Below are 15,782 nucleotides of genomic sequence, written 5' to 3'. Positions count from 1 at the left end.
CATTTTACCCGCACTATGTGGGTAAAATGAACAGCGGTTGGTGGTAAAATGAACACCACGCAAAAACCGTGAGCAAAACAAATATTTCTGAAAAATTTTATTGCCCCACTGAAAATACATCCATTAATGATTGTAACCCATTGAAAAAGAATTCTAAAGGTATCAGATTTGACATCATATCATAACGATATTCACCTCACTGAAAAACCTCAAGTCTTCCGAGCTCAAAGTTACGTCAAGTTCTAATTTTCAAACGTGGTTCTCTAAAATCTTAGTTTTCGTTGATATTTTTACTTCAATTGAACTTCGTATCAAATCGAACACTCAGATTTATGCTCTAAATCCTCTGTGCGTGATAAAAATTCAACGGAATTTGTTTTTTCTCGGTAAAGGGAACGGTGTCCATTTTACCACCCCTGTTCATTTTACCACCACTTCCCCTAAGTGTACAGCAGTTCTATCTATCCAAATAACATGCAAAGTATGTTGGTCTTTTGATTTAAGATGGGAAATTTGTTGAAATATGACCCAGAGGATCCAAAATATATAGAGGTCCAAAATATATTGGTAACTCTACCATGCTATTTTCTGTACTTTTTGAGGTAATGGCCCATTCGGTGTAGTGGCCTTCCCATTCTGGGTAATGGCGTTCGGGGTAGAGACATTCGGGATTATGGTGTTCGGGGTGATAGGGTGGAGCGACCTTTAAGTCCTCCCCAACTGCAAAAAGTCATCGTACGGCCTACCCGTGTTTTATAAGCTTGACAATATCTTCTTCTTCTTGCTGGCGTTACGTTCGAACTGGGACAAAGCCTGCTTCTCAGATTAGTGTTTTTATGAGCACTTCCACAGTTATTAACTGAGAGCTTTCTTTGCCGATTGACCATTTTTGCATATGTATATCGTGTGGCAGGTACGAAGATACTCTATGCCCTGGGAATCGAGAAAATTTCCTTTACGAAAAGATCCTCGACCAGCGGGATTCGAAACCACGACCCTCAGCATGGTCATGCTGAATAGCTGCGCGTTTACCGCTACGGCTATCTGGGCCCCACAAGCTTGACTTTATATACTTGGTACCACTCATGATTCATGCGACGCTGCCAGATGCCATTTTCTTGTTTACCGCTCTTCACGCTCAAAAATTCTAAACCTCCTTTAACGTCCAGCATTCATGGTCGCATAGAGCAGTGGTCACCAAACCGCGGGCCGCGTGCGGCCCTTTCCACGGTTTTGTGTGGCCCGCGAGACTTCGTTGGATACAAATGAGTTGCGACCCGCTCGTTATGATCTCATTGAAAAAAGATTATATATCTTAAGTCCTTACAATCAAATACTTATGAATTGTATATTATGCGCTACATCGTGCTGAGCAGATTTGTTCATTTTATTTTCTATGTAGAGCTCTAAAATTTGTCTGACAATCCTGTTATCAAATCCTGAATTTTCTATAAATCTAAAAAAAAAGCTATTTCTGCCAATTAGCTTAAAAGCGTTCAAACCCTTTTAAGAGCTTTGAGAGCGCAATTTTCATGTAAAGGAAGTTTGTAAAGCTTCCTACAGTGCACAGAGGAGCACCTAGAACAAATTCGTGGCCATAATTTCGATTTTGAAAAAATGGGATTTTTGACCCCGCTATTTTTTTAAAACATAGCTAATAGTATGCCGCATGTTGGGGCTACATTGAAAAGACATCAAATAACTTTGAAAAAATGTTAAAAGAGTTCAAAAAACCAGGTTTTTTAATGGTGTTTCCATTTTTTATATTATATAATCAGAATTATTGTTTCCATTTGAACATTTTTTCCAAAATTAACATATATTTTTTACTGAACTTTTTGTTTATGAATATAAGAAGAGCTTCTGCATAAAATTTTGCAAAAAATATTTTTTATTTGTTTATTTTCAAGACAATTTTGCACAACAAAGTTTTAGTCATTTTTCGTAAACTTCAGTATTGAAAAAGTTACCTTATACGGCAATATCCGGCAAAGTTTTAACCACAGTGTAAAACTCACATATGTTATCTATCAGTTATAGCATAAAACTCTTCCGCATATTTCCGCACTTGAAATTTTAAGCCTTTTGAAAATATCAGTTTTTATCATTTTTTTTCGAATTTTTTTAATCCGCTTTTCAATAACCTTCTATCTCTAATCATTTAAGGTCCATGTTCTTAATGCGTTTGTCCAATGTGATGTCCGGGAAAATTATAATTTAAACATTTTTCTCTTATTTGCATAACTGACTTAAGTAAAATTGTTAATCTTATAAATAACATTTATCACAGTTTTTACACATGACATCGCCAAATCAGATTTTGTAAATTTTTAAAATAAACAGAAATGCTTTGTAAGAGACACAATGGTGCCATGGTTTAAATCACCATGTCTTTTGAACTTCTTCTTCTTCTTCTTCTTCTTGAAATTACGTCCCCACTGGGATAGAGCTTTCTTCTCAGCTTCTATGAGTACTTCCACAGTTATTAAATGAGTGCTTTCTTTTCCTAAGTTGCCATTTTTGCATTCGTATATCGTGTGGCAGGTATGATGATGCTCTATGCCCAGGGAAGTTAAGGAAATTTTTCATTACGAAAAGATCCTGGACCGACAGGGAATCGAACTCAGACATCTACAACATGGTTTTGCTCTGAAGCCGCGCACTATAACCATCCGGCTAAGGAAGATCTATTAAACTATGTAATTTAAATATGGGAGAGTTTGAAGTAACATCACAATAGGTTTTCAGAAATATCGTAATTTTGGTTTAAATGGATAGTTATTCCTGGTTTTTTTTTATCTGTTCTCTTTAATGTTGTCAATGCCAAACAACTAAATACAGGAAAACAAGTACGACGGTAAACCTCACTGGCTCATGTATAGAAATTTTCAAACAAATGTGGTTTTAGTGCTAAAATAATCATTAAATTACAAACTGAGATGATTCCTTTTTGGGATAAAATTCATCACTTGTCAATGCGATTATTGTGAGTTTTTTAAATTACTCTTCGTACTGAATTTTTGCTCCCTGAAAACGAATATGCTCTTTAAATCTGAAAAAGAAAACTATATTTCTAGAAATAATGAAAAAAAATCAAGGATTTCGCCGAAAACTTGAGGCGTATTTTAAAAGGAGATACTGAATTATTTCAACAAAATGAGCTCATTGGTACGAGTTTTGTTAGTGAAATATGGTTTGAAGATGTAATTTAGGCATCCTAACAAACTTTCAGGCTGTTTTAGAATGTTTGTCAATATCGTACCGTACATGATTCTTGAATTTTAAATTATTTTCATAGAAATAAACATTCTTGAACGCAAAAACAAAATCTTCACAACACTCGATCCAACAATAGTAAATAACGTTCGTTTACGCCATTGTTTGAAAAAAAAATCGACCGTATTATACGCATAAGAGTTCATTTCATCGAGTTTTATGGTCCCAAATTTCAGAAATGACGGGTATCTAACGGGTATGGACTTGAAAGTTGTGTGTGAAAATTGAATGAATTAACCAATAAATAACATGATTTTATATTCATGAGAATAGGAGTCCAGCTGTAAAATTTTCACATAATTATGAAGGAATTCTTATGAAAATTCCTCCACTTTTTCATTAAAATTTCATTTTGTTGATGCGATTCACATTTACAAAACATCGAGAGTATCAGATCAGAGAGATCAGATATTTTGTACAAATGTGGCATACATATTTTTTTTTTTGCAAAAGGCATAAAGAAAGCTTTTCAAATAAAACATACCAGTCAATTTTATTATTCCATTAAAAGGAAATTTAATTTTATGAATGCAATATTGCATTGTACTTTTTTGGAAGAAAAAGAATATCTGAAAATGAATTACTGAGCATACCTACAAAAAATGTTTGAGCTGGAATATCCAATAACTGTTAAAATTCTAATTATTCATCGATTACTTACCCTCTTGGCGAGCTAGAGGCGCATCAACTTATGCCGTACAAACCTGTTTTCCATCTGTTGCTAGAATTTTCGAACGGTTGGTCATCAAAAATGAACTCAAAAACTGTTTGTCTTCAACGGCCTTTTTTTCGATACGAATACTAACTGATGTGTAGATAATTGTCCAGAAACGGTTCAAAATTAATCCTAATTAAGTTATAACAGTTTTTAAGTCAATATTAAAGTATTAGCAGTTCATTTCGGGGAAAAAATAATTTTGGCCATGATTCAGCCAAAATACTCTTGTGTGCAGTGGCTGGAAAAACTTCCTTCCAGAAGCTGGAAAAGCTTCCTAACAGAAACTGGGAAAGCTTTCTTCTAGTTGCTGGAAAAGCTTTCATCCAGAAGCTGCAAAATGTTTCTTCCAGAAGCTGGAAAATCTTCCTTCCAGAAGCTAGAAAAGCTTCCTTCCAGAAGCTGGAAAAACTTCCCTTCAGATGCTAGAAAAGCTTCCTTCCAGAAGCTGGACAAGTTTCCATCCAATCCTCATTAAGACATGAGGTATTAAAAAAAATGAAAGCTTCCACCCAGAACCTGGAAAAGCTTATATCCAGAAGCTGGAAAAGCTTCTATCTAGAAACTGGAAAAGCTTCCTTTCAGAAGCTGGAAAAGTTTTCTTCCAGAAGCTGGGAAAGCTTCCTTCCCATTTCTAAGATTTCTAAGATGAAATGATCGGTACAAAAACAATTTGAAATTCACAAAACTTGTGCGTATTGAATCGGCTTAGAAGACAGATATGAGGGATATTTTAGCATTGAAGAGGAATCGTCAGTCTTTCTGGTAAATCCATGTATTCGATCCCTTAAATGTGAACCGGATTTTTTATTACAAACCTAGAAACATTCTAATTATAAAAAAAATAAACATATATATGCAGGTGAGACCTAAAGATGTTGGAGTTTTAATGAAGGGTGTTTTTATTATATTTTAAATCCGTCAAAATAGAGTCTTTCATGTCTTGCGGCCTGGTTCATGTTTTGAAAGTACCGAAGTGGCTCGCATAGTCAGTATGGCTGAGGACCACTGGTAAAGATCAACCGGAAGGATTAGTGTCATATTTGTTTACTCCCACATTTGATTTCGTTCCATCTAACGTTGCACGTTCAGTCTAATCAGTTTCGTCAGAAAACCGTGTTCTATTATTATCTGCCATGAACCGATGGCGAGTCTGCAAATTGTATTCCCGGAACTTTTTCAAGGATTTGTTCCAAGGTAAACATTTATTTAATTTTATTTATTTATTTATTTGGATCAGTGGCGATTCCCTAACCTCAAATCTACATGTTCCACGAATAGAAATTCTTGAATTTCAGCAACAAATTTGCATCTATTGTGAAGAGATCTGTTAGAAAGGACGATTCCAATAATTTACTGTTTGCTTTATAATCTAATTCTGCCGAATTAACCATTTTTAGATTCGTAGAACATGTCCAAAGTGAGGTTAAGAGTCGCCTCTGATTTGGATTTATGTAACGTAGAGATAGGTCCTTTTTTTAATGTTACACTGTGGTAGATGTGAGCTTTACAAACAATTGATGTATTTTATTAACTCTAAGTCAAAGTTTCTGAATTTGTTTATCATACCATGACCCCACAGTTATGGATCAAATAGTGTGGAGTCCAACCTATAAAATTCAATAAAACGACATGGAAAACGTAAAATTGTAATTTAAAAGCACTAATCGAATCCCTGGGCTTGGGATTATATTTTCCAGGGAGCGATGAATTTTGATAATTGATCGCTGTTGTTAGTAGTTTTGATTAGATGTTGGGTGAATTTCAAAGCAATGGCAACCTTTTTATTACAAAATTTAGATTTTATCTTCTGACCTAAAATTCTGGTTAAACTACTGTACTATGCAGTTGGGCTGCACTAGGCTATCACTCATCAAAATTACTTTCACTTCGGGAAAATATAATTTCAAACTGGCGAGAAGATTACGAACTGAGGGTGGGTTAGGAGCACAATTAGACCCTTGAATGTGCAATGTGGGGTAGTAATTGGGAATGCCATTGACGGTTTGTAATCTTCTACGAGGTTTTCGAAAACCAACAGGGCGCGTGCACCGGGTTGCGGATAGGAGCAAAGGGAGATCAATAGCATCTACCTAAAATAATAGAACAAAAAGCCGTTCGATGATTAGGTAATGTTTAGCGATCTTCTATGGTGTTCTAGTACTATAAAATTCTTCACTCACTGGGAATTTTGGCCTTGATAATAACAATAGTGATAAAAACATAAAATAATACCTAATACTTGATAAGTACAATGTAGCTTCAATATAGTAATAAATGAAATAAAATCAATTTTCTATACTTGACAAGGTTTTGAAGACAATCAATGAGTGAAAGAACTACCTATTAGAAAAGCCACATCAGCTAAGGCTATACATATACAAATGTTGGTCATAGGGTCATGGCGAGCATTCGGTATGTACGTCTATGATTGATTCTTATCTAATAGGGGCACTAGAAGACCACGCGGACAATTTCGAAACAAATTATTTTTATACATCGGTCTTACGATCCGAAAGGCTCAGCTATGCTGAAAAGTCATTTTAAAAGCTATTCATTACTACTGTTTAATTGTTTATAATTCTAACAAAACTACATAATTAACTCATTACTAATCACTGTTTCTATATTCTCTTTTTCTCTCCTTCTTATCTGTTGCATGATTATGAGCATCACTAATATAACGCATGAGCATGCACAATAAGAATAATTTCAGGATTGAAAGCAGTACATGGATACCTGGATAGAATAGCTTCGAAAAGGGCGCTCAAAATATAATATTTCTGATCAGGGAAGTATTATTATTAAGGGTATGTATGTTTTTCCATTATTAACACTTAGATCACACAAACAAATGAACTAATAATATCAAATATTTTTTAAAATATTTTTATTTGAATCAGTATCGTCAATCAGTGCAAAAACAGATAAAGTTTGTAAAGTTATCACCATCGATTGAATTGCGCTCTGTATAGTAATGTTCAATCAGTATCAAAATCTCCTAAAGCGTCGCATTGTGCCATCAGCAGCCCTCATATTGTTATTATTTTGTTGTTTATAAAATTTCTGGAAAGCGATCAGCATATTCTTTCTTACTTGTACAATGGCCGATCTATTTGGAATTTTAATAAGTCAAATCTAACTTCAAAACTCAAATTTAATTGCTCTCAGCACATTTACATTTTGCAGCATTAATCGCATTACTGTGTCAAGTCTTCTCCATTCCCTATACCCTACCCCAACCCTTCTTATCCTTTCCGATGGTGTTCAAGTGGTCCGCATAGACTATTACGGCCATTACCTATCCCTTCCCCCGGCTTTGGACTGACTTGCGCTCTCATTGCCCCACCAAACGCTGCAAAATGAAAAATGAAAATGAAATTTAAAAGCACTAATCGAATCGTTTCAAGTTGGAACTTCGGTTAGTAAACTGTTTTGAGTGTAAAATTTACATAGGATTGCATAAAAATTAAAAATTGTGTCGGTTCCTGAAAACCATATTATGGATCAATTATTATATTATGGATCAAATTATGACATATTACGGATCAGTGCGCAAAATCAAGAGATTTTCAACTCTATGCATCTGTATTGCATGGTATGGCGAAAGTTAACAATGTGTCATATATTACTGCAAAAAATAGCAGTGTTAGAGCTGGAAACAAGGGTAAAATGTCCTTTTTATTGTGATACTGCATTGTAGTAACTGAAACATGAAATGTTTCCGCTCCACGCCAAGTTTTCCACCCATTTTTGTCTGCTAAAATATGAAATTTACAAACCTTGATGTTTTATTAGTTTTATCCTGAGTGCTATTGTCTGAAAATGTCGAATCCAATGCATAAAATAGCAGAAATCTACATTCTTTGGAAATGATCCATAACCGTGGTAAACAATCATTTCCTGGTTCATATTATGGATCACTAGTTAGAAGTGCTAATATTCGGTATTTTGAATAAAAATTCAATTAAAATGTTTTCTAAAGATGAATTCATACTAAATCGAAGCGAACGAGCATAAAACATGCTATACCATTTGAATTTTACCACCTGTGGGAGCTTATGAATGCTGACCGCACTTCTTACAGAAAACGACCATATAATGATAGCTGTGTGTTACCAACTAAACATTTGTCAAAAACACCGTTATTTAGCGGTTGAATGTTGTGCTTAACATTACAAATGGTAGAAGACAAATAGTATAACATGGGAAAAATATGTTTTACATCAATCTTTATGTTTTGAGCGAGTTATCCGATGTTGAACGCCAAAGTGATCCGTCACTGTGGGTGATCCGTAACTGTGTGGGCATGGTATTAATAATTCATCTATTGCATGCGTTCAAGTTCTTCAAGCAGACCCTCTTTAACGCTATTTAAACTATTGGATAATTTAAGATTTGGTGACAGTGTATTCCAAAGTGAAATACCTCTCAACAACATTGAATTACCAAAGTATGATGTTGAATGCTGAGGAATGATTATGCTATTTGTTGTGGTATTCCTAAGGAATTGCAACTTATCAAATAAATATGGCGGCTCCTTAGACTTGATTGGGCTATACATTTGTATACAAGATCTATATACGTGAAAGTGGCAAATTTGTTTGCGATTAAAGAACTTTGAAATTGTGAAACACTGGAATATCTAGATAAATTATACACATACCAAATACACGAATTTAAACAACTCTTAATTTATTGAGTAAAGCAGCAGATGCATTGCCGTAAACGAATTCGCCGTACATAAAATGGGGAAGTATCAACGACTTGAAAAGTTTGATTTTTGTTGAAATTTTGAAAATGCCTGCTCACAGTATTCAACCTCTTGAGTGAACCATATATTTTTCCACATTGGGAATTGATGAAAGCATTCATGGATTTCAAGATTCGGAGTACCGGAACAAATCACAACTGATCAGGGTAGACAATTTGATTCTGAAATGTTTCGTGAACTAAATGCCATACTCGGTTCTGAACATTTACGCACGACTGCATATCACCCGCAGTCCAATGAGAATATATACTAAGGTGTGGAAGAAGAAGCAAGGGCTATGTATTAGTAAAGAGAGAAAACGTAAACAAAAATAACTACGTCACTAATTTACACGGGTTCTTATGGGAGCTCGTTTGCTTGTAGTCGTGAAACATTTTGCACCGTACACGGATGTCACGCACACTATATGTCTTCTTCCTCACCTCGGTATATATTCTCATTGCCCGCAGTCCAACGGTTTTGTGAAACGTTTCCATAGATCACTCAAATTCGCCCTATAGTGGTTATCACGCCCAATGGTATGGGTGCCCTAGTGTAGATGTAGTTGTGAACCTTAGAGGAAAACAATATGCACTCTGTCTCGTAAAACACCCACAATCCGGGTATAAATTTTTCAAATTGGGTAATATTTCCATATGCATTTTGATGAGTCTGGAAAGCGTGTGCAAGTTTCTTTGAGGAAAACAAAAACAAACTGTGTATGACGAGCGTATGCTAGTCTGCGTGTGTTCAAATGTCACTAAGCTCTATTGTGTGTCGAGTCTTCGCGCTGGGTTGACAGACTGCCATTGGTTTTGCTGGGAATCCGCAGTGCATTGAAGGAAGACTTGAACTGTTCTGCTGCTGAGCTCGTTTATGGACAGCAGTTACGAATCCCTGGTGAGTTTTTTGATGTTTCAGCTAGAGATTTGAATCGACCGGATTACTGTCGAGAACTTCACAAAATTGTCGATGACCTAAAACATACGAAATCGACTCATCATGCAAAACCTTAAGTTTTTGTGCATAAGGAATTGAAGGACTGCAAATATGTTTTCGTACGCATCGATATGGTAAAAAAAAAGTCCTTACAACGTCCATATGAAGGCCCGTACGAAGTCATCGAGCTTGGAGACAAATTTGTAGACGTCGTTGTCAATGGGAAACATTAGCGTGTATTAATTGACCGTGTGAAGCCAGCATTTGTCCTGAAAGAAGTGCAATCAAACATTGAAGAAAATAAAACAGTAGTCACATCATCCGGCCATAGAATAAGATTCTTGATGTGACTGGAGGGGGCTACTGTGGTGGTGTCGAACTTTCGGCACAGTTCCCATAACAAAAACTCAGTTGTTGTTAAACCCGAGAAGCAAAACGATCGCAGGAATAAATCCAGTAGTAAATACATTGTAAATCGTCGCGTTATATTATTCACATCCGCGCAAACCCCACACATATTTACATTTTTTTTTTTCTCGGAAAGGCATCAGAGTGATAAGCAAGTTGTGACAGTTTCATTATGTTTCAATCATGTTTCAATTTTCTGGATTTTTTTTAATATTCGTATGGAATACGAGTTTGGAAACTTCTCAGTCCATTTTTTCAGTGTCTACTTTTACAGATGGGACTGATTTGCAATTCACGGCAGTAAATCAGTGAACAAATAAACGAAATTCGATATTTTATTTCAAAAATTGCAAACACATTAGATATTAACGCAACTGGGGGAGGGAGAAGGTCTTCCATCATGTTATGGTCCATACAAAAAAAAAATCCATGCAAAACCTTTTACGTGGGGCAGGGAGGGAGTTAAAATTGTCAATTTTTGCGTTACGTAATATTATAATGATCCCTTATCCATGAACGTAGGTATTTCCATACTAGATAAAATATTACGAATCAAATCACAAGTGTTATCTAACATTCAAGATTAACATATGCGTTTTTGACCCATTATCACTCCCGATGACGGTATCAAGGCAAAAAACATAAATATTCAAGAATAGGGCAAGTGTACCATTGCCCTATTCTTGTGGTGCACCTAAGGGAAAACTGCTAAGACTTGGTATTAAAATCATGAAATATATGATTTTAACGTATCATTCGATAGATCTTAAATCCTTCTATCATTCAAATGTATAAAAATCACGATTCATTTGAAAAAGCCTTGCACTAATAATAGGAACACTGTTCCTTTAGTGGAGGTATGTTTTAAGAATGGTTCCTTTAGTGGCGCAATCCATTGATTTCTTAACCCTCTAATACCCAACCCCGCCTTTAGACGGGGTACACTTTGGAATTTTGTGTATTTTTTCGTAGCTCGGAAATCAAAATTATTTTATTTTTAGCTTAAACCTTGACTCATAACACGCATGTAAGAAAAATTTTTTATGAATTTTGAAACTTTTTTGTATTTTTGAAAATTGTTTGAAAAATTGTATTCTCATATAACCTATAAATGCCCGGGGTTAATTTAACGTGTAATATAAAAAATCATAACTTTTATATTTTTCTATGATCGACCTATCACAAAAGAAGAGCCTGGTGGTATCAAAATAATTTCAAACCTGTTTTTTCCGTTAGTTACACGGAAAATAAAATACGCTCCGAAAAAAAATTGAAAATTTAATATTTTTTAAAGTACCGCAAAAATTTTTAAATTTTTATTTTGCCAAATCGAGACACCATAAAAGGTTTCAAAGAAAAATGAAAAAGCTAGGATGTTCAAAATTAAAATTATAAAATCAAAAACAAAATTCAAATTCACGGAATAAAAAATAATTGCCCGACGTGTTAACGATTTTAGATAACGAAAAATTATACTTAAAATCGAATCATAAACTTTGGTATTTAGAGGTTAAGGGACCCTCCCACTATGTACTGATGCACCAGTTATGGGCAGTAATAACTGCTATTTGTAACATTCGACAAAAGTAGGCATTGAGTAAATGGAACACCAAGTTTGCATTTTACTGCAGTATGGGAGGGAAGTAAAATTTCCCTCCCCTTGGTTATGCGACCTTGCCGCGATGGGAGGGCATAATCCATTAGCCCATATGATGGAAACCAAAGGCGTAACCTGTAGTGGTGGTATCACATTTTGGCATTTTTGCTTAAAGCCGCGTCATAATTCATATGGCATAGACGCAATAATATCTCGGATGTGATCCAACGGACATTCTGCGTCATTGATAGAATACTATTGGTGACGTTCAGTTTGCCTTTTGCTAACCAGAATGATCCGTAGCCACTCTTACTATTAGCTAGCTAGATACATCGTTATCATATACGACGTAGGGAATACATAGGAACTCTTAGGAAAATGACTAGTAGATTCACTGAGTAGAAATAAGTGGCGACAATCTTATTTTAATATGGTTTTTACATTGTCATAATAAGAAATACCTCTTTTGTAACAGCGGTATAAATAATCTAATTCCAGCTTCATTTTCGCAAAATTTACAAGTAGAAAGTAGGCGTTGTGAAGCATTGCATTTGCCACCGAAAAGTGAATCTTGTAGGAGACTGTAATAGAAGCCTAAGGTAACTTTACTCTTCAATATTCACTATAAAAATGACTATGGAAAGTAAGACGCTGAGATCGATCATTAGGGTACTACTAAACAGCCTAATTTTGTTAAGACTTGACGACAATTGACAAAGAAGCCTCTAATCTTACGTAAAAGACAATAGTAATCAGAATAGCACTTGAATGACAAATTATTCAAAACCATTTCGACTAGACAGTATTAGTAATGCACTACTATTTCAAACAAATTCTACACTACTATTTCGAACAAATTCTAATGGAGCTGCTGATTTTCATAATGCTTCCTTTTCTCAGAAGCAAGGGAATATGGGTACTTTTCAAAAACTACCACGTCACAATACTAATAAAAACAGTGTTCATGTGGGCGCCATTGCCTAGTCCGTCTGTGTATTGGTCCTGGTAGAGGGGAAACTTGGCAAAAGCCAGACCGAGGGTTCAGCCCCAAGTTAAGCTGTCAGGCAGCTCCAACTGAATACCATACAAAAAAAAAAGTATGGGAGGGAACTAAAATTTCAAAAAATCAATGAGAATTCAAAAGTGCTTATTTGAGGCTGAAATTTTCTACAAATCATATCGCATATTGGGTGAATAGTCAGAACATAATTCTGATAGAAATTTCGTTGCTACTGCATTATAACGCTTATGTACACTCCCGTGCATAAGTTTGGGTTCACCCCCTAAAAAACATACAAAAGTGTTCTGTCCATATCTCTGTGATTACACGTCCAATTGAAACTCTCTAAGTCGCATTCGAAAGGCAAAGAGTTATTCTTACTTCGTATGTATTTTTCCAAAAACATTCTTTGAACTTTATATACTAAATTTTTATTCAAAGTTGTGACATTTTTCAAAAAACACTCTGAAAAATCATATCTAATTTCCTCAGCATTGGGTAGACCAAAATTTTAAATCAAAGTGTCATTAGAATCGTAATCTTATATTCTTTGAAGAGACCCCACGAAATTTTGGCGGAAAAATCTGAAAAGTATCCAAAATCAATGAAACAGTCATTCAAGTCATCGTGCAAAAGTTTGGGTTCACCCCTCAGTATGGTGTATCATGCAAAAGTTTGGGTTCACCTGAACTTACTTAAATCTTTGAAATCTCAAACCAATCATGTACGCACCATTATTTGCGCTTAACAAAGATTTAAACTATCAAAATCGGTTGAAAAATGGCATAGATATTGACAAAAATGATGTGCGTGCGGCTCAGGTGAACCCAAACTTTTGCACGATTTGCATCATACTGAAGGGTGAACCCAAACTTTTGCACGATGACTTGACTGACTGTTTCATTGATTTTGAATACTTTCCAGATTTTTCCGCCAAAATTTCGTCGGGTCTCTTTAAAGAATATAAGATTACGATTCTAATGACACTTTGATTTAAAATTTTGGTCGACCCAATGCTGAGGAAATTCAATATGATTTTTCAGTGTGTTTTTTGAAAAATGTCACAACTTTAAGTAAAAATTTAGTATATAAAGTTCAAAGAATGTTTTTGGAAAAATACATACGAAGTGAGAATAACTCCTTGCCTTTCGAATGCGGCTTGAAGAGTTTCAATTGGACGTGTAATCACAGAGATATGGACAGAACACTTTTGTATGTTTTTAAGGATTGTATAACATTTTGCGGTAATCCGCTTCGCGGTGTACCATTTCGCGGTTGGTCATTTCGCGGTACGACATTTCGCGGTTAGTACCATTTGGCGGCATGTCAATTCGCGGTCAGTACCATTTCGCGGTGTACCGTTTCGCGGTTTAGACCGAGATGTTTCATCTATCTTAACAGTAAAATTTGAAGGTCTGCCTGTGTTTAAAAGAAGGGTAAATCACCGATGAAATTATTATTACTGATATTTCCAACAATTTTCAGTGCAACTCGTAGGAAAAATCACACCGCGAAATGGTATAGTCCGCGAAATAGCATACCGCGAAATGGTATAGACCGCGAAATAGCATACCGCGAAATGGTACTAACCGCAAAACGGTAAACCGCAAAATGACACAAACCGCCAAATGGTACACCGCGAAATTGTTGACCGCAGAATGGTTTACCGCGGAATGTCGGACAACCGTTTTTAAGGGGTGAACCCAAACTTTTGCACGGGAGTGTATAATCTCAATGTGACTGTTATACGGTTACAATTGCCAATGTGACAAAACAACTTGGTATTTTTTTCGAATTTCCTAGAACTATCTCCCAGATTTCAGTTAGTTGATCGAAAGTATTTGTCATTCGATAACTCTCCCCGGTATGAACTCGAAATTGTCAAAAATGTCGAATGTGACAAACATGCAGTTATGGGCAGTATAGGTGCAGAGGAGCAAAAAAATTATGCAAAATAATTGTTTTAAATAGTTTAACGGTTAAATTTCATGAATATTCGTTTACTTGTATCATTTTTGCATCGTACATAATAGAAAAATATTACATCATTTATTAGCGCGAAACATGCCAAAACACACTACCTCCACTATGGAAGCGTTTGCTTTAATACCTATTTCGCTTAAGTGGTTTTATTGTTTTGTCCATAACTGTATAGTGTATATTGTTTAAAGCCATTGTTACATCTTCATAATCGGTTTGATTTATTTTCAGGAAAATGGTTTGGTTACGGTGTCCCAAATGCTGCTGCGCTGGTGTGATAAGGAATGTGCCATTTTCAATACTCTCTGCACACTGCTCTGGGTTCTGTCTCACGACACCCACAAACGAAACGTGCGTATCATAACTCTATCAATAACTTCCTCCGCCAGTCTATTAACAATGCTTTCCACTTTTCCGCAGGCTATCCGGCGCTACATGATCTCTCGCGAAGCCATCTTCATGCTGCGGGAAACGAAGAAGCTGGTGCAGCGCAAAGAGAACATGCGCAAGAATGTCAAGAAACCGGTGGGATGCCTGGCGCCGCCGGATCCCACTCTGATGCGGATGGAACCGGCCCTGGAGCCGGACTATGGGGTGATACGCAGCAAACCGTACGTTTTCTACTCGTCGGTTTTCGCTTTCGATACCGTGTTGAACGTGCTGGATGTGGACATCTCGTAAGTATTTTTGCGTTCGCCGTTTGTAGAAGCGATTTGTAACAAACTACCATTCATAGATTGATTGATTGTAAGTGACTGTTTAGGGTTAGATATTGTCTTTAATAATTTTACCGATGTTTGTTGTTTGTAGTGCACAACGACGAAAATGAACTCTTTACGAATATAACTTTAAAAATATGAGGTAAAGTTTCACTGTATGGAACTTGAAAGAACGTCAGCCCTTAGAATCGATATCACAGACATACAGACGTAACAATGACGAAATTTCCAACGGTTCTGCTTCTTCTTGGCATTACGTTCTCGCTGGGACAAACCCTGGTTCTCAGTTTAGTGTTCAATGAGCACTTCTACAGTTATTAACTGAGAGCTTTCTTAGCCAAAGTTGCCACTATTGCATTCGTATATCGTGTGCCAAGTACGATGATACTCTATGC

At 35.9% G+C, this 15,782-nt stretch overlaps 1 protein-coding gene across 1 annotated transcript in view; it reads left to right on the top strand.

Annotated features, from left to right (window-relative positions):
* LOC5577527 (protein abnormal spindle) overlaps window positions 1-15,525 on the top strand; it is a 69,842-nt gene extending 54,317 nt beyond the window's left edge. The window contains exons 6-7 of the mRNA XM_021857253.1: window positions 14,900-15,019; window positions 15,089-15,525. Of these exons, the coding sequence (XP_021712945.1) occupies window positions 14,900-15,019; window positions 15,089-15,349 (381 nt within the window). The 3' untranslated portion in view covers window positions 15,350-15,525. The remainder of the gene's footprint in view (window positions 1-14,899; window positions 15,020-15,088) is intronic.
* The last annotated feature ends 257 nt before the right edge of the window (window positions 15,526-15,782 follow it).

The sequence above is a fragment of the Aedes aegypti genome, chromosome 1, assembly GCF_002204515.2.
Source record: "Aedes aegypti strain LVP_AGWG chromosome 1, AaegL5.0 Primary Assembly, whole genome shotgun sequence".
NCBI lineage: Eukaryota > Metazoa > Arthropoda > Insecta > Diptera > Culicidae > Aedes > Aedes aegypti.
The sequence above is the reverse complement of the archived record's forward strand: the minus strand, read 5'-3'. Positions and strand labels throughout refer to the sequence as shown.